General features: G+C 43.8%; 2 protein-coding genes across 2 annotated transcripts in view; both read right to left on the bottom strand.

The window, feature by feature from the left end:
- The window catches only part of kdelr2b (KDEL endoplasmic reticulum protein retention receptor 2b), a 27,999-nt gene extending 9,013 nt beyond the window's left edge, over positions 1-18,986 (bottom strand). Inside the window, exons 1-2 of the mRNA XM_055651577.1 lie at positions 18,737-18,986; positions 812-912 (exon numbers count right to left, since the gene is read on the bottom strand). Of these exons, the coding sequence (XP_055507552.1) occupies positions 812-912; positions 18,737-18,827 (192 nt within the window). The 5' untranslated portion in view covers positions 18,828-18,986. The remainder of the gene's footprint in view (positions 1-811; positions 913-18,736) is intronic.
- LOC129707120 (otoancorin-like) overlaps positions 18,760-22,410 on the bottom strand; it is a 36,308-nt gene continuing 32,657 nt past the window's right edge. The window contains exon 27 of the mRNA XM_055651910.1: positions 18,760-22,410. Within this exon, the coding sequence (XP_055507885.1) occupies positions 22,307-22,410 (104 nt within the window). The 3' untranslated portion in view covers positions 18,760-22,306.

The raw sequence follows: 22,410 nt of genomic DNA, 5'->3' as shown, positions 1-22,410 counted from the left end.
TAAGAATTTCATATTCCGTTGTCAGTACACATGACAATAAAACACTCTGGATCGCACGCGAGGACCGCATTTTCTGAGGAACCGTGAATGGGACAACATTTTGCGTGAATCAGAAAAGTTGAGTGTGTATAATGAAGCTGCAGCATATAGTTGGACCCACAACACCGCCCAAGGATCTCCTACTATTTACTGAAGCTGGATTACAACCCTTTGTCTGAGGTATCTCTCCAGCCATTAAGTGTTTTTCCCTCGATGGCTGTGAAATCAGCTCTACCAAAACTTGAGAACCAGGACGTCCAGGTCCGAGGGGAAGCCATTTAAAACCAAAATGAGGTTTCTTCTCCGAGAGAGGTGATGATGTGAAAAGCAGAAGAGACCTTTCGCCTAGAGTTCTGGATACCACAATCACCCACCTTACCTTGATGTCAAGGGCTGCTATGTTACAACCAGGTCTGTTACAAGATCTGGAGTCAAATATACCCAAATAGACAAGAGGGATTAGCTCAGTTGGTCAATTTGGTCAGCATGGCAAGTTGGGCCGAAAGGCTCGTTTCCATGCTGCATAGCTCTACTGTGACAAACTGTCCAGTGTGTGAGTTATTGGAGAGGAACCATTTAATAAGATTGTTGACATCTTCCATCACTTTGTTGTGAAAAATAGACATACTGGACAGTAAATGGCTGTACTGATTGGATAGGAAGGCAATTGTGACCATGCTGGAAAGTATTTTATAAAAGGTTCTGCTGTACCAAACGTCACAAGTTAGAATGTTTCCTGAAGAAATCATGTGGCTTACTGCCTTAAATTTACCTTCATGCAACTGTTGTAGAAGGAGATGAAAATCGTGAACAGATCCAGGTATCGAGTGGCAAACACAAAAGCGAAGAGCACCTGACTCTTCCCAGAGATACCTGAGGGAAATAAACACAGCAATGTGAAACAGGACAGAGACACAGAAAAAACATTCAAGTCCCACATCAGTTATAACTTACGTAACTTGATTAATATGCCCCATGTACCTTAATGTTTTCTAGTAGTATATATAGGGGACTGCGTTAGATGGGGCATCTTGGTTGGCATGGATGAGTTAGGCTGAAATGCCTGCTTCTGTGCTGTATGACTAGTTGACTTAATTAGTTCACACGTGCTGAGGTACAGCGAAAAAAAAATTGTTGCGTGCTATTCAGTCAGCAGAAAGACTATACATGATTACAATCAAGCCATTCACAGTGTATAGATACAAGACAAAGGGGATAACATTTAGTGCAAGATAAAGTCCAGTAAAGTCTGATTAAAGATAGTCCAAGGGTATCCAATGAGATAGATGGTAGCTCAGGACGCTTTCTTGGTGGTAATAGATCCTTAAAGATCATAAATGGAGATTCTTAATGAAAGAGTCCCAACTAATCTTGTGTCAACTGCTTACGCTGAAAACCAGAACCATGGTAATTATTAGATGAGAAAAAGTCCATTTAAATAATCTAACATGGCTGTAAGCATGCATTAATGTTGCCAGTGACCAGATAAAATGATTAATCCTCAGGAGAGAGGAGATGCAAGGAACTGCAGATGCAGGTTTACAAAACAAGACACCGTGCTGGAGTGATTCAGCATGTCAGGCAACAGCTCTGGAGAACATAGATGGGTAACGTTTCGGGTCAGGACCCTTCTAGAGGAGAGAGAGCACGGAACACCCAGAGAGAGGAGGAGAACCTCTGAAAAGTAGGCAAATCTTGAGATTTTACAGCAAATTGGAGCCAAAGGAACTACAGATGCTGGTTTACAAAAATAAGACAAAGTGCTGAACTCAACAAGTCAGGTGGCATCTCTGAAGAATATGGATGTGACATTTAAGGTTGGGACCCTTCACGAAACGTCACCGATCAATGTTCTCCATAGTTGCCATCTGACTCACTGTTACTCAGCACTCTGTGTCTATTGTTTGGCATCAGTAGAGCCAGATGTGACAGTGGAACCTCTGGTGGACGCTTGAAGAACAACAGTTCCAAGATCACGTGATTTCTCCAAGCATACTGTTGATAACACAAACATCTTGTGCACTGTATCCCCAAAAAGATTCACCAACAATTAATTGAGTAGATCTTCACTGTAAATTGTAATAATGCTTCTGTACACTAGTTTTTTTTAAATTTTATATGCCATGGAAAATACCGACACACCAAATACGTAGGTTTGTAGGTTAATTGGCTTGGTATAATTGTAAATTATCCCAATGTGTGCGGGGATCGTAAGTGTGCGGGGATTGCTGGTCGATGCGGACTGGTGGGCCGAAATGCATGTTTCTGTGCTGTATCTCTAAACTAAACTAATAAGTTAAGATCACTGGTTTGGAGACAAGGCTGGAATGTTGTGCAAAAAACATTGTGGAATTAAGACAGAGTGCTGGAGTAACTCAGGCCAGACAGCATCCATGGAGAACACTGAAAGATGACATTTCGGGTTGAGACTTCTTCATACTGATTGCAGGAGATGGGAAAAGTAAGCTAGAAGAGGGGAGGGGCAGGACAAAACATGGCAGGTCATAGGTGAATTAAGGCGAGTTAGAGAAAGGCCAGAGATAAATCCACACGAGGAAAAGGACAAAAGGCTTGAAAGTTGCGAATTGTGTAGCTGGAGGATTAACGAGGCATGGATAGGCAACGTTTCAGGTCAGGACCCTTCTTCAGACTTAAAGGAAGGAAGTGGACAGATGATGTTTCTGCTCGGGACTCTTGTTTAAACTGATCTCTGGTTTTATGGCTTTGTAAAAGGTGGGCCCATTGTCCATAAGCCACATTGCCCAGATTGAGAATACTTTGAACAATCATATTGCATCACAACCCGCATATTGGGGGGTGACGAATAAACACTCATTATCTAATCTTTTTTATAGAAAGATTAAAAAAGCCATTTGTTCCTTTAAGCATGATGTACCGTTCAACTTGTTCATACCCCATCAGTCATTTTTCCAGCTGTCTCTCCACCTCTCTCAATCCCCCTTGCCCCATAAAATATATTCTAAAAGTAGTGGATTTGGCTTTCACAGGACCACTCGAATTCTGTTCATTCTCCGATTCAAGAACAGCTTCTTCCCCACCGTTATCTGACTCTTGAATGGACCTCTCATACACTGTATTCCTGATTTTCCTATTTACCTTATCGTGACCCTTGCACGTTTAATTGTTTTAATTTCATTCATTGCTATAACCCTGCATTCTGCCCTGTTACATTCATGCATTGTGTGATCTGCCTGGACAAGAAGCAAAATGAGATTTTCTACTATCTCTGTACACACCAAACCAAAACAAAACTAGTTTCCTGCTGTAAATAATTCCACGCTCACTGCTCTCAGAGAAGAAATGGCAATGAGCATCACTTCCAGATGAACTCAACGGTTTTTCTGCAAGTCTCGAAAGGGATAAAAATTACACAGGCCCATCAACCCATTGATCCGAGTCTGAGGCTGATGACAGAACATCTTACAAGAGAGAGAATCCATGCAAGGGTCTGGCTCAGACGGGGTACCTGGACAAGTGCTAAACACCAGTGCTGAATAATTGGCTGGAGAATCCAAACACACCTTCAACCAATTCAGCAGAATGCAAGAGGCCGCAGAGAGTGGTGGAATCAGCCCAGTCCATCATGGGCACAGCACCTCTCTTCCATCAAAAGCATCTAAATGAGATGCTGCCTCAAGAAGGCATCACCTATCATCCCCACCATCCAGGCTGTGTCCACTTCATGCTACTACCGTCAGGCAGAAGATACAGAAGCATGAAGTCCCACACCACACACGTTCAGGAACAGCTACTTTCCTACAACTATCAGTTTCTTGAAACGAACTGCACAACCCAACTCCTACCACAGCAACAAAGCACGACAGACCACCTCTTGCACTACTATGGACTTCTTTTCCAATGGTGTTATTGCACTAATGTCAATTTTTGCATTCTTGGATAATTCATTTGCATTGTGATATGTTTTTATGTATTGTCCGAATCTGTGACTATGACTGGTTTGCTTTGCTTTTTTTATTTCTAAGAATTTTTGTCATAATTGTAAGGATTTCCTATATCAATAGCCAAACCCTCCATTTTCCACTTCTGCAATCTATCGCCATTGTGAATATCTTGGATTGAGTCCCAAAGCTTACCCCTAGAATGAACTACTCTGGTCACCAATCTGTGGAAACATTCAGCAAAAGCAGAGAAATAAAATTGACAAATTAATCTGAAATAAACACATGTGCAAAATGCTGGAATTCAGCACAAAGTAGTGAACTTGGTCTTTTGCCTTACTGCTAGCCAAACCCTCCATTTTCCACTTCTGTGATTTATCGTCATTGCAAATATTTTGGAATTTATTCCGAAGTAAAGCTTGCCCCTAGACTAAACCACTTTGTCCACAAATCTGGATTAATGATGCTCTCTCTCCAACACTGGCTGGCACACTCAGTTTTTCTCTTCCTCCTTGCCCCTTTTACCACCCATTGAAATCTGTAATTGTAGGGAGCCCATGGAGTTGTGAATAGCTTTGTTGATTGGGTCAACCCAGACAGATTTTTCAACACACTCTGCAAGAACTCAGGGTCCTCCATGACGTCAGAATTGTCTTCTTCCTTGGCTGTAGCTTCTGATGTGTCCATGGCAGTCCTAGCATCCATACTGGATGAATCTGCAGCACTCCCGAATTAGACACATGAAAATAACAACAATGGATACCTCGCAATTCTGCTGCTTAAGCAAATGATCAGTGACAATCTGAACAATGGCCCCGCCCCAAAATATCACTTCTCCATGTTCTCCAAGGATGCTGCCTGACCTGCTGAGTTACCGAGTTTAGACGGTACTATGCTTACATATCTATTTTGCTGCTGCAAGTAAGAATTTAATTGTTCCATTTCGGGACATATGTCAATAAAACACTCTTGACCACACCAGCACTGTTTTAAAAAAAAATCATCAATAGTCTCTGGCCTCTGAGCAACTAGCTGAGAATTTATGGTTTCCTTCCAGCTACAAATGAATTAGTGCCAGCAGAGACGAAACACGCACACATGCAAAATTCTGCCGACTGCAAGCAGTTCCAAAGGCATTGTTGTGATGCATATGCATTAAAGCAGGAGCATAGATTAGAGGTTTTGGTAAACGCCACATAAATCATTTGGCAACAGTACATAGTTCAGAGTACAAGAGATTTTGATAAGATTTAAAATGCTGCAAATTAACTGCATCATGGAAAACATCCCAGAAGTATCAAAGGGCTTGATTAAAGCAACTTCTACTTCCAGATCATTTGCTTATTACTCACTGCCAAAATTCTTCAGTCAAGTGCATTTATAACTTTACCTTCTGAAGGATTAAGGCTCATACGTTGCTACGCAAGGAAATTGTTGCCTTAACGCCAAATTACTAGTTAATTCCTTGCATCGAAACCAAAATGAATTGCAAAACCAACTAGTTGAAAAGCAAGATCAGTCATTACTGGCACTGGTGGCTAGCAATGCCCCACAACCTGGCACTTCAGAGCCACTAATTTAGCTGGCAAGTAAATCGTGCTATTGGAAGCTAGAGTGGATGTAGAGAGTTATCAATGCAAAACACCACCATCTCCTCATCTCAAAAGCAAAAGCAAAATAGCTCATACCCATAACCATGATGTAAGCAAAATACGACAATGCACGATTTAGTTTGGTTTATTGTCACAGGTACCAAGGTACAATGAAAAGCTTTTGTTAATGTAATCCAGTCAGCAAAAATGACTATATATGATTACAATCAAGCCATCCACAGGGTACAGGTGCAGGATAAAGGGTATAACATTTAGTGCAAGATAAAGTCCAGTAAAGTCCGATTAAAGATAGTTCAAAGGTCTCCTTTAAGGTGGAGATCAGGACCACTCTAGTTGGTTAGTTCAGTTGCCTGATAACAGCTGGGAAGAAACTGTCCCTGAATTTTCGCTGATGGTGCTTTGTCACTAATGGAAAAATAACACTAATTTCAAATGCCACACTACAAGAATATACTTTTGCCCATGAAAGTGATGTTATGGAATTGTTTGAACTGAGTGCATGGGACCATAAGGGCTGTGGGTGGGTGAAGAGGAGGAATCAAATGCAGCTCACATCCAAATAACATTCCATAAGACAAATGTTTGTTTAAATGCCCCTCCAAAAGCAGTCAAGTTTAATTTCTTCCATGCACCCTGCCCATAGTGCCATTTATTTCCCCACACTCCCAAGGCTACTACATTCTGTGAACACACAGTTCCAGGCATTAAGTGTCGTGCCAAGTAGAAAATAAGCACAGGCAGGGAAATATAGCAGAAATGGTCAACATGTCATGTGTATGTAAATGGCAAAACAAGCTTTAAAAATATAGAGCAGGGAATTGATGATGAGGGAAGTCAAAGGTTCAGCTCAACAGCACCTGTTCCTATTAAATGTTTCCCCTCTCAAAGCTACGCCCTCTAGTTCTTGATTTCACAACCATGGAGAAAAAAAACTTTATGTCCCTCATTATTTTATATGTCCATACAAGAAATGTCAAAGAGTAGAGGGCATAGTGTTAAGGTAAAAGGGGAAACGTTTAAAGGAGATTGTGTGGGCAAGTATGTTTTTTAAACAGCGGGTGGTGGGTGCCTGGATTTGTAAGAGGCTTTTGGATAGTCACATGGATATGCTGGGAATAAAGGGATATAGATCATGTGCAGACAGAGGGAATTACTTTAACCAGGCATCATGTTTGTCACTGACACTGTGGGCTGAAGGACCTGTTCCAATGCTGTGCATTTTTATGTTCTATGTTCCAAGCTCCAAAAGGGAAGTGAGTATGGAATAAATTGGCAGCAATCAAGCGGTATGAATGGAGAGAGGGCTTTTAGCATGCTCCTTAAAGCTAGGGTATTGTCTCAATCTTCCACCCTATTTCATCGTGGACATTGGACTTCCTCACTGTGACTGCAAGGCTACAATACTATAAACTATATGCTACACACTTGTGTTTTTCTCTTTGCACTGCCCGTTGTACTTGTGCATGGCTTGATTGTACTTCATGTATCTAATTTAACTGGATAGCACACAAACCAAAGATTCACTGTACATGACAATAATAAACCAATATCAATAAAGGAGGCAAGACAGGTCAGTTAAGTGGTTATAAAGGCATAAGGTATACTATATTTTATTTACCATGACAAAATACTAAAGCAAGATTATGAATGCTTGACTTGTGTACAGCCATACTTACGGACAAGCGTTTGGGAGGGCGGCATTTGCCTGCCTATGCACAGCTGCAGTCATTGCTCACTGCATGGGAGTTGGTTCGCGGCCACATTTCCAACATGTGAACTGTTCAGGTTACCAACAGTTCACAGAAACAGAACTCTGTCACAACCTGTGTGTAATTTAATACAGTAGCAGCTTAAATAGTGCAGTTCTGGTCACCACATTGTAGGAAAGATGCAGTTGCACTAGAGTATGCAAAGTTGATCTAAGAAGATGTTGCTGCTGAGACAGGAAAATTGCACCTGTACGAGGAAAGATTGGAGTGTGAAACTTTTTCTGCAGAACAAAGGATGCTGTGGGGAGATTTAAATGAGGCACAAGAACTGCCGATGTTGGAATCTTAATCAATCACAAAGTGCTGGAGGAACTCAGTAGGTCAGGCATCATCTATGACAATTCGGGGTTTTATCCTTCTCGAAACCTTGCTTATCCATTTACTCCTCAAATGTTGCCTGACCTGTTGTGTTCATCCAGCACTTTGTGTTTTGCATAAAATACAAGGAGCCCAGAAACAGCAAATTGGAAGCATGCATCTCCCGAGAATTAGCATCAAAAACCTTTGGTTGGTTTTAAAGAAACTGGCAGAAGGTTTAGAGATGAGGAAAATTATTTTTACTTGGAGGATGGTGGGGGCTGGAAATTATTAAAAGGGTAGTGGAGGCACTGCCTGGACGTGTGTGAAGAACCATGGCCTGCAGGGCAAGAGATGAAATTGCACTGAAGGGCTCTAGGATAGCATGGACCCAAACAGCCCCGAGTTTTATACTTTCTACAATAAGGCTGACCTGCAAACAAATAGGACAATTCATAATGCATTCAGTGCATTGGCTTCTCATTAAAGTATGGCAGACAGAATTAAACTGTGGGCATCGTGTTTCAGGGGGAAAAAAAGTACCAGGTGGTTTTAGTCTGGCAATAGTTGGATCAGGTTTGTTTTATACCCTAGTAGATTTCCAAAGTGGCTGCCTGAATAAAATCTATTTGGGTATTAGCACTTTTTCTACATTGGTTAATTTTCCGAAGTGGTGTTGATAAAACATATTCTGAATGTAGAAACAAGGGTCTGAAAGTTTCCCAACACAAAACGTCACTTATCGATGTTCTCCAGAGATGCTGCCTGGCCCACTGAGTTACTCCAGCACTGTGAATGCAGTGAATTGTATATTGTGTGAATTCTATATTGTGAATGCAGCTGATTTTAAGGATGGTATGGTGTGAACATGTCAGTCATCATTAGGTTTCCCTTTCCTACTCTCACTCAGAGGATTGAAAAAATAACTGAATGCCCCCTCCAAGGCTTTACACCCACCTCCACAAAATTCCCAGTTAAACCCCCCCCCCACAGGCCTGAGCACTCCCAACACTTGTAAAGTCTGATAATTGGGATTAGGAGATGGCAAAATCTGCCATTATTCAAATCCACACTCTACAAGGCACATTAAAGATTTAAATGCTTAAAAGTGGATCTATGGTTAATATGTATAGATTTCACAGCCCTATAACAAAGTATGGCTTGGGCCAACGAGGCACAGCATCCAGCCTGTGGGAAGTTTCCATTCAGCCATCCTGCAGCAACTTGGTCCTCAAACCCAGCTCGTGTGAGGCACGGGGCCCTCTCCCCGTACAATGGCAGGAGCCACCCGTAGAAATGTTTGACAGCTGATCCAGACACACAGCCAGAGAAGCAGCTGTCAAAGCATCTCATTTTGAACGCCTCTATCTGGCATTCAAACGTAGAAAAGTATTAAAAAGGACTAAATTTAAATTTAAAACACATTAGAAAAAACTCAAATATATTGTTGATTCCCTTTAAAAGAGAGAATTGTCTGGAACCTGCCTTTTCTCCTCTTCACAAATAACAGCTGGGAAATTAACAGGAAGTTGGCACATTGCCAGGAACCAACCAAGCAGTCAGAATGAATGCGGCAAAGAGCTCCCAGGAAGTTCAAGGCTTCCATCTTAGCAAAAGTGTCCTTCTGGATTATAAATCGAACCCTCTTCTGCAAAGGTTATGGACCACTAAGGCAACAGAGCAAGGGTGGGACAGATTTTGACCACAGCAGGCAGCTAAAGCACAAGGAGAACTGGATTCAGACACACCGATACAAAAGCATTAACCGTCCCCAGCCAGATTGAAGGCCGAACTACATGCAATTTCCCCCATGCTTCAGGGGGCATTCAAAAGCTTTTCACCCATCCAAGTGCAAATGAGAGGAAAGGAAAACTTAATGCAAGCTGACATGATCAAATTATGTCACCCGGTCAACTAAATTCAGAATACGTTTTGTCATCACCACCCCAGGAAACTGATAATTGCACAAAACTTGCTAATACTCAAAAACCAAGAGAATCATCAACCACTGTGCTTCTTTTAACCAATAAAGTCAAACTCTCTAATTAAAACATCATGAGAACTATCACCTTTACAAAACCCAAAGTGACAGAAAGCATTCATATTGTTCATCTCACGACGAAATGTTTCTGGCACACTGTGGTGATTAGTTACTACTGCAGCAGCCAATTAAGTCCCATCCAGCTCCTACAAGAGCGATGAGGTAAGGACGGAATCTGAAGGGTTCTGCCCTCCCCAGATGCTACCTGATGCACTGAGATCCTCCAGCACTTTGCGTTTTGTACAAGATTCCAGCATCTGCAGTCTTGTCTCTAACGTTGCTAAAGGCAGTTGACCAGATCATGAAGGAGAATGCATTTCGTTGTCTCTGTACTGTACACTGACAATGACAATTAAATTAAATTGAATCTGAGAAATCCTCAGCTCTTTGATGTAAAATCATGGGACTGATTCACTCCAATTTCCCATTCCAAGAATGCAATCATCAACACCCTCATTTTTACGCTTAATTCATATGAATAGGTAAATGGAATGTAACTGCTTAACCCAGGAACAAAAGTTGCCACTGAAATTCGATGACCAACATAAGCACCAGTCAAGACAGTGACATTAAACACTGGATCAGCTACAATGCTATTGAAAAGCAGGATGCGCTTCAGGGGCCATGAGGTCTACTGCCAGTCTTAATGCAACATGACAAATCACACTGCTCACATGCTTTTATAATGACCATCTACTAACCTGTCCAAAATTAAAATTCCCAACTAATAAATTGAAAAATGATGTCACACAGCCAACAAAATCAAAGACCTTTCCCACCCCAGGCAATCTTTCTTCTGCACATTCTTACTAGGAATAGGGATACTTTGTCACATGTGGCTAAGCACAGTGAGATGCTTGCATACCCAATGTATACAAATAGTGGCCACTTACGATGCTGACAAAGTTACAAACCACCTTTTGCTTCCGCCCCCCCCCCCCCAACAGTTCCCCCACGCCACGTTCATATTGACCCCCCCCCACATTGTCCATTGTTCTCCCCCCTCCTCCCTCACGGCGGTCCCCCACGCCAGGTCCTCCATTGTTCTTCCCATCCCCCCCTCACGGTGATCCTCCGCGCTCATCGACCGTGGGTCGAACCGCGAGGTATCGCCATCATGGCGAGGCTCTGCCGCCGAGGCCTCGTTACTGTCGACACCCCACTTCACCGTGGTGCTGACCCAGGCCCCGGCTTCCATCGGCCTCTTCGCCCGACCCGGGCTTCTACCCGCAAGGTCCCGACCCAGGCTTCTACACAGCGATCCGGGATGCCGCGATAAAGGCCTCCGGCCGCGTTCCCAGTCCACAGCCGCTGCCCGTCGGGAAGCCTGGGATACAGAAGACTGAAAGCACGCACCACCAGACTCAGGGACAGCTTCTTCCCATTATCAGGCTTCTGAACAATCCTTAGATAAGCTAGGGTACTGTCTGATTTACCACCACCCCATTGCAGACATCAGTCTCAAACTGTTGCACTATAATGCTGAGAACCATATTCTGCACTCCGTAGCTCCTCCTTCGCTCTACCTATTGTACTTGAATTTTGCTTGATTGTATTTATGTATAGCATTACCTGATTTGATAGCATGCAAATCAACGTTTTTCACTGTACTTCTGTACAAGTGACAATAATAAATGTAAACCAAAATCATTTGGGAATCCACTTTACTACTCCATAGACAGGTTGAACTTTGCTACTTTGGAACAATTATCAAATAAATTCACCCCACCACACCTGCACCATGGTTTGTGGGCAGAAGAGGAGCACAAGTGAAGCTGTTGCCCCTAGGAAGACTGCCACGACAACACACGGATCTGCCAACACATTATGCACCACACCTTGTAGAACTGGGCGGAAACTATGACGAGTTCCCATGCAAAGAATCACTAAACCTAAGTATACGTAGCAGAAAGTTGCCACATCTGCTTTGATGAGGTCCAACATGGAGCCTAATAAAGAGCCTTCCCATTGTAACCAAACACAGACTGCATGACACCAGATGATTTGGTAAATACGAGCTACACAGCAATCAGAATTATAGAAACAAGCAACTGCAGGCGCTGGTTTACCAAGATAAGATAGACAAAGCAAAGACCAAGGGAAGACAGTGCTGGAGTAACTCAGCGGGCCAGGCAGTATCCCTGGAGAACATCGATAGGTGGCATATTGGGTTAGAATTCTTCTTCACCTATCCATGTTTTCCAGAAATAATAATTATTTTAACAGACTTTTGATGTTCTGATTTTGGAAGACAATTAAATTGAAGCTGTTCAATATAGTCCGTTTGTACAGACATTATAACAATTAGACGTAGGTGATTTGCCTCTCCACATTGATTGTCCAAGCAGTTTATGGCACAGTGATATGTGTGCTTTGTTTACATTTCCAAATGGGACAACAGATGATTAACTAATTGTGCAAGGGTACAACACTGACATGTTTAAAATGGGGCAGAGAAAAGTCGGTGGTTTTGAGGGATAAACACCAGCTCCAGTTATGACTTCTCAAAAACATTCAGACATGGATAGGAGGGATTGAGAGGGCTGTGAGCCAATTGCAGGCAAATGGAACTGGCACAGAATGCCATCTTGGTTGGCATGGTCAATGGCCTTGTTTCATGCTTTATAGTTCTATGACTAGTTGGGAGAATCACAGATCAAATGAAGGAATTGCAGAGAACCCTTGAAGGAATCTGTAATGCAATCCAGTCATAACGCAGTTGCAAGGCTGAGAGAATAACCTTTGACTAACACATCACCAAGACAACATCTATTCCTTTCATTCTCTGCCAAAGGAAAACTTAACACTTGCAGCTAAGCTGCGGTCTCTGGTAGGAAGCGGCCGATTTGGAAACTCCAAGACGCTGAGAATGTTCTTCCGTTCCGACGTCGGAACTCCATCATCCCGGCGAGAGGGCCTGAAACATCGGGCTGCCGTTGCGGCGACTGCGGAGGCCTCGATAGGCCCCGACCACGGGTGAATGGGAGGAAGATGACTGGACTTTGTTGCCTTCCCTCACAGTGGGAAACGTTGATTCCGCGGTGGGGGGGATGTTTTTATGTTTTATGTTAAACTCTATAGTGTTGTGTTTATCTTATTTGTGTGCTGCATGGTAACTCAAATTTCACTGCACCAATTGTCCTCCATATGACATTGCCCAGGCTTGCATTCGACCAGGATGCATCACCCATGGTCAGTCATAACCGAGAGGGGCCTACTACTATAATTGGTGTATGTGACAATAAATGTCCTTTGTCCTTTGTCCTTTGTAACTGACAAATGCACAAATACACATTTAACAATGGAAAGGAACACTGCACCGACGGAAGTTTTGATCTCAACCCAAAATATCAAAACTATTAGTTATGTCTAGGAAGGGGCTATTGCTTTAAGTCTCCAATTGAGTTTGAGTTTAGTTTATTGTAACGTGTACCGAGGTATAATGAAAAGCTTTTGTTGAGTGCTAACCGGTCAGCCGAAAGGCAATACATGATTACAATTGAGCCATCCACAGCATACAGATACGTAGAATAGAATAGAATGCCTTTTATTGTCATTCAAACAGCTTGGTTTGAACGAAATTGCATTTTCTACAGTCTTACATTACAAAAAAAACCAAGACCCACACTGAACACAGTTTACACAAACATCCATCACAGTGAATCTCCAACACTTCCTCACTGTGATGGAAGGCGTCTTATCTCTTCCCTTTGTTCTTCTCACGCGGTCCAGCAGTCCAACTGCAGCGTTGAGGCGAACTGGGACTCCAGATATTAAAGCCCCTGGCGGGCGATGGTAAGTCCCATAGCCATTTAAACCATGCTAGGCCCCTCTCCGAGTCCTTTAAACCCCACAATTCCAGCAGGGGAAGTTGCCGTTGGTGGGAGCTCCGAAAAGCTCTCACCAGGGACCTGCGAGCTCCCGATGATCCTGTCCATCGGGCCTGCGGCCGGAACCTCTGAAGCTCCAAAGTCGGGTCTCAGCCGCGTGCCACCACAGCTCTTCCCGACCCGAAGACGGCCAGCTTCGCGATGTCAGGTTCGCAGGCTCCGTAATTGGAGCCCTCAGGTTGGTCCAGGCCGGAGGCCGCCACTGGCTCCACGATGTTAGACCCAACGACATCGGAGACCCGACAGGGAAAAAGTCGTGTCCCCGTACAGGGAAGAGACTAACGGTTTCCCCCACCCCCCCACATATACAGCTAAATAATAAAAACTAGACTCAAGACGTACATTTAACAAGACAAAAAAATTTTAAAAGAGAGACGGACCGTAGTCGAGCCGCTGCCGATAGGTGCCGCCACACCACACATGATCAAGGGAATAACATGATAACTTTTAGTGCAAGACAAAGCCTGTAAAGTCCGATCAAAAATAGTCTGTGGGACTCCAATGAGGTAAATAATAATTCTGAAGAAGGGGTTTGGCCCGAAACGTTGTCTATTTCCTTCGCTCCATAGATGCTGCTGTACCCGCTGAGTTTCTCCAGCACTTTGTCTACCTTCGATTTTCCAGCATCTGCAGATCCTTCTTAAATAAATAATTCAGGACTGTTCTCTAGTTGTTGGTAGGATGGTTCAGTTGCTGATAACAGCTGGGAAGAAACTGTCCCTGAATCTGGATGTGTGCAATTTCACACCTATACCGTTTGCCTGATGGATGAGGGGTAGTGACCAGGGTACGACTCGTACCTGATTATGCTGATGGCCTTGCCAGGGCAACGTGAGGTGTAAATGGAGTCAATGGAGGGGAGGTTGGTTTGTGTGATGGCCTTGGTCTAGGATGGAACCGTTTGCTAAACCATGCCATGATGCATCCCAATAAAATGCTTTCTATGGCGTATCTGTAGAAGTTGATGTGTGTTGTTGGAGACATGCCGAACTTCCTAAGTCTTCTAAGGAACTAGAGTCATTGGTGTGCTCTCTTGGCCATTGCTTCAATATGGGTGTCTACTTCAGAATAGGCTTCAAAAGAGAAGAATTGGACAAGAAGTGCCAACCAAGCAAATAGGTTAATCAAAGATAAACACAGAATGCTGGAGTAACTCAGCGGGACAGGAAGCATCTCTGGAGAGAAGGAATTGGTGACGTTTCGGGTCGAGGTCTTTCTTCAATCTGAAGAAGGGTCTCGCCCCAAAACATCACCAATTCCTTCTCTCCAGAGATGCTGCCTGTCCCGCTGAGTTACTCCTGCATCTGTGTCTAACTTCGATTTAAACTAGCATTTGCAGTTCTTTCCCACACAGGTTGATCAAAGAACTCATCAGGAGGCATTTAAGACAATGGGTATAAACGAGAAACTGCAGATGTTTGTTTACACACCAAAATGTACTGGAGTTACTCAGAGGATCAGGCAGCATCTCTGGAGAACATGGGAGTGGTGATGTCTCGGGTTGAATAGTCATCTTTCCATGTTCTCTAGAGATGCTGCCTGACCCACCGAGTTCTCCAGAACTTTGTGTCTTTTTTTTTTAAATGGCTAGCCTTACTCTATACATAATTGGGTAAAGCACTCAGGTGCATACAATGTGCTTTGAGTTTGTAGATGATGACATAAAAAGCAGCTGTAAAGACAGAGACACCTGTGTGTGCGCACTTCCTGATGGACATCCCAGGTAGGTGATGACAGCTCAGTGTGCAATGTCACTATGATGCCAGAGTAGAGAAGTTTTAAGATACAATGAAGAACTACAAACATTGATTATCCATGATATGTACCGCCTTCATGTCTCACAAAAGGACAGGAAGCAACCAGCGCCTCTCCAAAAGGATGCTACCCTCAACTACATGCTGGACGACACTGGAAAAGTTAGTACTGGCAAATTGCAATACAGCTCTTCACAGATGCACTTAGGGTAGACTAACCTAATCATACTGTCCATCAGTATCCAGTGTTGAAAGAAAACTGTTGGGGATACGCATCTGCTTGCTTTCTAGTCTACCTTTATACGGACATCATTTTAACGTTTGGAAGCAAAAGCAGCTGGTACAAAATACATTGCCGGGAAAGGAACACACCATTTCAGGTCAATTTCATCAGAACTGTTTCTCCCCAAATATGCTGTCTGATTGCTTGAGCACTTCCAACTTTTTGTTTTGTGTTTTCCCATTTGTTATATTTTGCAATTGAACAAAGCAGATGTTTTGATCTTCTTGCTTTAAAGAGTTCTAGTTCAGACAATGGGACGAACGTCTTGTGAAAGCAATTATTCCTTCAATAGTCAAGTGATCCATGTTGTACAGGTAGTATAAAGCAAATTGAAGTCTGACTGGGTTATTTGACTGTGTTGTAGTTCCACAGTGCCTTAAAACTTCTCTACTCCAGCAGCATGAGATATTGCACGCTGTACTGTCATCACCCACCCGTGCTGTCCTTGAAGAAGTTATGTCTTTGTGCACACCAGCTAAGAGCTTTGCAGCTCTTCTGCTGAGGTGCACAAGCTGAATGTTGGACACACCTTTATACAGCATCTTACAAGACATGCCATTGTCAAAGCACATGCCAAATAGGTACACCAACTTCCTGAAAAGACTGAGGAAATTCAGCAAGTTTCCAATGCACCATGGTAAGCATACTGTTGGATTGCATCACAGCTTGGTTTGGAGATAAATCTGCCCAAGACCACAAGCAATTGTAGAGAGTTGGAGATGTAGCCCAGCCCATCACACAGACCAAAGGTCCCACCATTAACTCTATCTACACCAGATTACCTTAGAAAAGCTGTCAACATAATCAAAGACTTGTCCCTTCTTTTCCCTGCTCCTGCATACCAGAAGATACAGAAGCTTGAAATCACGAATCACCGGACTCAGGAACAGCTTCTCTGTTCTCAGACTTCTGAACAGTCCTTCCAGCTAGGATATTATTAAAACTAATGGGGAAAACTATGAAGCTAAAAGGTCATTACATTAAAATGGTTGCTCAGAGCCTAATGATGTATATATATAAGTAGACTAGAAAACCCTTTAGAATTTGGAACGTACACAATTTCCAATCTTCAGAATCCTATGACTCGTTTTGAGAGTTTGGTAGATTAACTTAGACATGTCACTGAAACCCTCGGCTAATTTCCAGTTTTTAAATGAATAAAATTCAATTAAAATGCTAATTTAAATACTGAGGCCGAACACAGGTTTAGGTATCTTGACTTGTAATAGCTGGGGGAATGTCATTCAAAGGGTCTCGACTCAAAACGTCAGCTATCCCTTTTCTCCAGAGATGCTGCATAGCTGAGTTACTACATTTTATGTTTATCATTAGAAGACTACATGTATACAGGCCAGGCTACTAACCCCTGCTGCAAATGTCCAAGAACAAATGCCTGAGATAGTGGGATGGGTAAAATAAATGAATACCGAGTTAATTCAGGGAACAGAGATTTGTTTATCAATGGGAGAATGTATTATAAACAATGTGGTACAGCAGTAAGGCAATTACAACAAACTGTCACTGGTGATCAGATGTTAAGGCAACTACCAAGTCCTCATATAACCAAGGACTGGGACTCTAGCCACTTAGCTACAAATAACTCTGAAAACCAATACGCTTAATTGGTCAGACTTCCTTGGCCAAGTAAGTAGCTTATTGCACTGACAGGTGCAGTTTTCATCAATTAAATAGTACTCACTGGGAGACCCCAGACAAAGCTTGGCATAAGGGAAAGCACATATTTAAAGTACATGTATGGAGGTTTCAGTATACTTTAATTTGGTCTGAAGACTTGAAATGTCATTATCCATGTTCTCCAGAGATACTGCCTGTCCGTCGAGGTACTCCAACACTGTCTCTTTTCAGGTAAGCCAGCATCTGCTTGATGTACATTTTGATTTGCAGCCTACAGGGTTTACAATAGCCCACTTTGACAGATACCAATCAGAATTAGGAATTCTAGAAGGATTATTTCTCATTTTAACGGGGGAATAAAAGTATCAAAGTGCTGAGAAAGTGCAATGAACAATAAGGTTTGGCATAATTGTCAAAAATATGAGCGGCGCAAAATAATGCTCAAACGCTTAAAAGTCTCCGTGTTTTTTTTAATTTTAGCAGCGCTACTTTAGAGAAAGAATGCAATATACACGCATGCGTTCGAGGGATGGTGGGGAAACAAAGGGTAGATTTGCAAACACAGCAACACTGTTTGCAATTTCATCGTAGAGTCCAAACCAACATTAAATGAGTAAATACTAAACCATATACAAAGTTAAAAGATCTCATTCGTTGTCCGTCATCTTTTGCAGAAACAACTCCCTCAGCATACCTACAAGCGCCTGCCACGTCAGAGGACGAACCGTCAAAACTGACGGCCACACAATAGGGGTGGAGTGAAGACGGAGAGAGAAGGAAAGTGCAAGAATAAAACGCCTGGAATAATAACAAATCAAAATTCATTCATTCGAACAATCACTAATTACTCATCGCTCCAGGCTGTAAGCATGAAATAAGCAGAATTGTGCATTAAAGTATAGGAAACATCTGCATTCTCCTCTTGCAAACTTGCAAAGAATCCTTACACACAAGACAGTGGAGGCCAATTCACTGAATGTTTTCAAGAGAGTTCGATTTAGCTCTTTGGGCTAAGGTAATCATGGGATGGGGGGGGGGGGCAGAACGACGTACTGATTTTGGATGATCATATTGAATGGCGGTGCTGGCTCGAAGGGCCGAATGACCTCTTGCACCTATTTTATGTGTACATAGCCATTATTAACTTAAACGTTGGCTGATTTGCGCGGTCAACAAACGCTACAAAGGGATGTTGATGGGATAAATGACCGCAGGCCTAAGGACACACACAACAGGGTCCAAAAGGGCAGCACATGCAACTGGCCAGCAGTAGCCAACATCTGGAGACAGGGAAGGAGATGGGGGTGGGTGGGGACCGTCGGGCGCCCTACAGGTACCCTAGCAACAGGCCTACCGTGGGTCGCCGAATGGCGGCCATCGCCGTCGTTCTAAGCGCATTTTGTAAATGAAACCAGATAAAGGCTTAATATAGCGCGGTAAATGCCCTTCCGCCCGCCCTCCCTCTCCCTGGAAACAGGGCGACCGCCGAGCCTACCGGCACACGACCGGGTCTTCCACATCTTCAGCAGCAGGATTATGATGGCCACCAGGTGCGAGAAGTCGCCGGTCAACCGAAAGATGTTCATGGCGGGCGAGCGTGAGTGAGCGAGCGAGCGAGCGGAAGGGGAATAGAGGTGGGAAGCAAATGAACCGGGTTAGTGCCGTCCGACAGCCGAGACCAGAGGCGCTCCTCCTTCCCACAGCCCTCCCCGTCAAAATGGCGGCGGCGGCAGCGGGCGACGTGGCCCGGGGACGTGGCCAGCACATCTAGGCCACGCCCCCTCAAAGCTACCCCAGCCGCCCGCCGCGGCGCAGCCTGGGAGAGCCCGCGACGTCATCTGTGCCTGCTCGGCACCAAAGATCCTATAGCTCGGCACACGCTCGGAGGCCACGCCTACCGCGCGGCGCACCACGTGACAACGGGTGACCTCCTGCCTGCTCGGCACCATAGATACCGTCCCTGCCACGCCCACCTCCTCGGTAGCCACGCCCATCCCTCCGGGGCCACACGACGCACCAGGTGACAACGAGCAACGTCATCCCCGTCTGGTCACCGCACGTTGCGCGCGTGCCACGCCCACCCCTCAGTAGCACCGCCCTTCAGGGCCACAGCCAGCCACGCGCGGCTTAGTACGTGGTAGCCGACGACGTCATCCCCGGTCTCCTCCACGCAGTCCCCGCCATGATCTTTGGTGGGATCACAGAGTGGATCTGGTCTGCACCGCCCGTACTGAGAAAACCGCGCCCAATGCCCCTCTTCAAGGGCCAGTGCACAAAGCAAACGAGAGCTAGGTGCTACAAGAAGGAGAACGAAATTCTGAAGAATCATCCTGACTCAAAATGTCCCCCTCCATAGATGGGACACTGAGTTTCCCCAGCACTTTGTCTTTTGTTCAACATTATATTTGACTTTTCTTCTTAAGATTACATTGTTTTTTTTTGTTTTTCACCATCTAAAAGATAGTCTGTTCTGGCCTTTTTGTTAAGCTTTGCTCCATCCACTTGGCAAAAATATTTCCTTTGCAGTTTAATGTTTCCTGTTGAATACGGATGCTCACGCCTTGCCATTTGAGTTCCTGCCCGATATTCTGTGTCTTTAAACGTTTAGCCAACCTCTGAGCTAGGTCAATAATTTGCATCATTTCCAAAACCCCAGACTGCCAACACGTGATAGACTTTATCGAAAATCTTCTGTAAATCCCTATAAATAATCCCTCAAAAAATAATTCTGCCAGGTTCATCAGATATAAGCAATGATTTGAAAATCCCTGAAGGGTCCCGACCTAAAACGTCATCTGTCCATTCCCTCTACATACATTGCCTGACCCCCGTTGAGTTCCTCCAGCACTTTGTGTATTTTTAACTGACTGTTCCAGCAGCTGCAGTTCCTTGTTGAGTTTAGAGAAATAGCGTGGAAACAGGTCCTTTGGCCTACCGAATCCATGATGACAGCTATCCCAACACTATCCTACACACTCTAGGGACAATTTACAATACCAAGCCAATTAACCAACAAACATGTATGTCTTTGGAGTGTGGGAGGAGATCCCGGGGAAACCCCACGGGAAGAACAAACAAACTCCGTACAGACAGCACCCATAGTCAGGATCGACCAGAGCCTCTGGCACTATAAGGCAGCAACTCTACCGCTGCACCACCATGCCATCTCCTTTTCACTCCGCCATTGTAAAATCTCCTAAACATATGTTCTCCGCCTCTCTCCGACATAAGTTCTGAGAGCATCTTGCACTACTCTTTCTCCGATTCCAGCAGATCTCCTGCACGTCGACCTGATTCTGAAGTACTACCCTGAATGGAAACAAGCCCTTCGGCCTAAAATGCCCATGCCGTCCAAGATACCACATGTAATCTAGTCCCATTTGCCCACTTTTGGCCTATTTCCCTCTAAACCTTTCCTAGCCACGTTCCTGTCTAAAAGTATTTTAAATTGTGTCATTCTACCTGTCTCAACCACTGCTGAGGACAGGTGGATCTGCTATAATTAGTTATAATATGATTTTGATCTCGAATTAGAGAACCATTTAAAGGTTACGTTGTAAATTGACAACGTTTTGAATCTGAGGAATTCATTGCTACAGACGCAGATTGACAGATTCCTGATCAGTAAGGGTATCAGGATTATGGGGAGAAGGCAGGATATTTTGATTGACAGATTCCTGATTAGTAAAGGTATCAGGGGATACCTTTTGGGAGAAGGCAAGAGAATGGGGTGAGAGGGAAAGATAGATCAGCCATGATTGAATTGATGGGCCAAATGGCCTCATTATGCTCCTACAACTTATGAACATATAAACAGAAGAATCACCCGTCTTGGAAAAAGCCTGTCCCCTGTAATCTCCCCGCAGTAACCAGGTATTATTGTCTCTTAAGAACACAGTCTGCAAATTTCAACACAAACTGACAGGCATTCGCTTCCAATGACATACTTTATTAACTTTATTAAACAGTGCAACGGCTTGCGGAAGTAAAACTATAAACTTATAGCTATTGGAAAGACCTTTATTTTTAAGAACATACAAAAGTATAGCACAGGCCTTTTAGGCCACAAGGTTTGTGCCAAGCATAATGCCAAGTTAAACTAATCTCCTCCGTCTGTACATGATCTATATCCCTCCTTTCCCTGCCGATCTAAAAGCCTCAGAAACACCATTATGGCATCTGCCTCCACCAACACCTCTGGCAGTGTGTTCCAGGTACCCACCACTCTGATGTAAAAAACCTGTCCTGCACATCTCCTTTAGACTTGGTCCTTCTCACCTTGAAAATGGCGCAGAGACAAAAAAAAACTTATCGCAAGTCTGAAACTACCTAGCCCTTTAATCCCATTTCCCCCCCATTAATTTACAATGCAATTTTCTATAACACAAGGTTTTGTAGTAACACATCTATGGCATGATAGCAGAACTACCTGCAATACACTCTCAGCCGATAAGGGCATATATGTTTATGCCACGCTTTGTGTGACATATGATGGGAGAGGGATGGAGGAGCGAGGGAGTGCCGCAATGTCAGGGGAGCATTTTTGTGGGTATGATATTAAACCAAGCCCTTATCTGCCTTCTCACTCAGATGTATTAAGATCAAAAGAACTGCCGATGTTTCGGGTCAGGACCATTCTTCAGACTGATTAACCGGGGGGTCCCAACCTGAAATGTCACCCATCCTTTCTCTACAGAGATGCTGCCTGACCCGCTGAGTCATTCCAGCATTTTGTGTCAATCTTTTGTATAAATCAGCATCTGCAGTTCCTTGTTTCTATATTTTGGAAATATATCACCCTTCCCTCACTATCGCTGGGTCAAAATCCTGGAACTCTCTCCCTATCAGTATGCACACCTCCAGGACTGCAGTGCTTCAAGGCAGCAGCTCACCACCACCACCTTCCCATGGGCAACGAGGGATTGGCAATTACACGCTGGCTAAGCCTGTGAACCCCACATCCCCTGAAGAATGTGAGAATATCCTTCTGGAGATTCACTAGTCTACGTCTTTGCAATTAGCCATATTATATTGATATCTACACCAGTTGATCATTAGTATGTTACTATGTACAAATATTATGCGCTAGGATTTGGCAATAGTCTGCAAAATACACAACTGTGAAGGCAGCCCAGAGCAGGAAGCACATCTCACCACGGTATGCTAAAC

This window comes from Leucoraja erinacea, chromosome 20 (assembly GCF_028641065.1).
Source record: "Leucoraja erinacea ecotype New England chromosome 20, Leri_hhj_1, whole genome shotgun sequence".
In the NCBI taxonomy this organism is placed as follows: Eukaryota; Metazoa; Chordata; class Chondrichthyes; order Rajiformes; family Rajidae; genus Leucoraja; species Leucoraja erinaceus.
The sequence above is the reverse complement of the archived record's forward strand: the minus strand, read 5'-3'. Positions and strand labels throughout refer to the sequence as shown.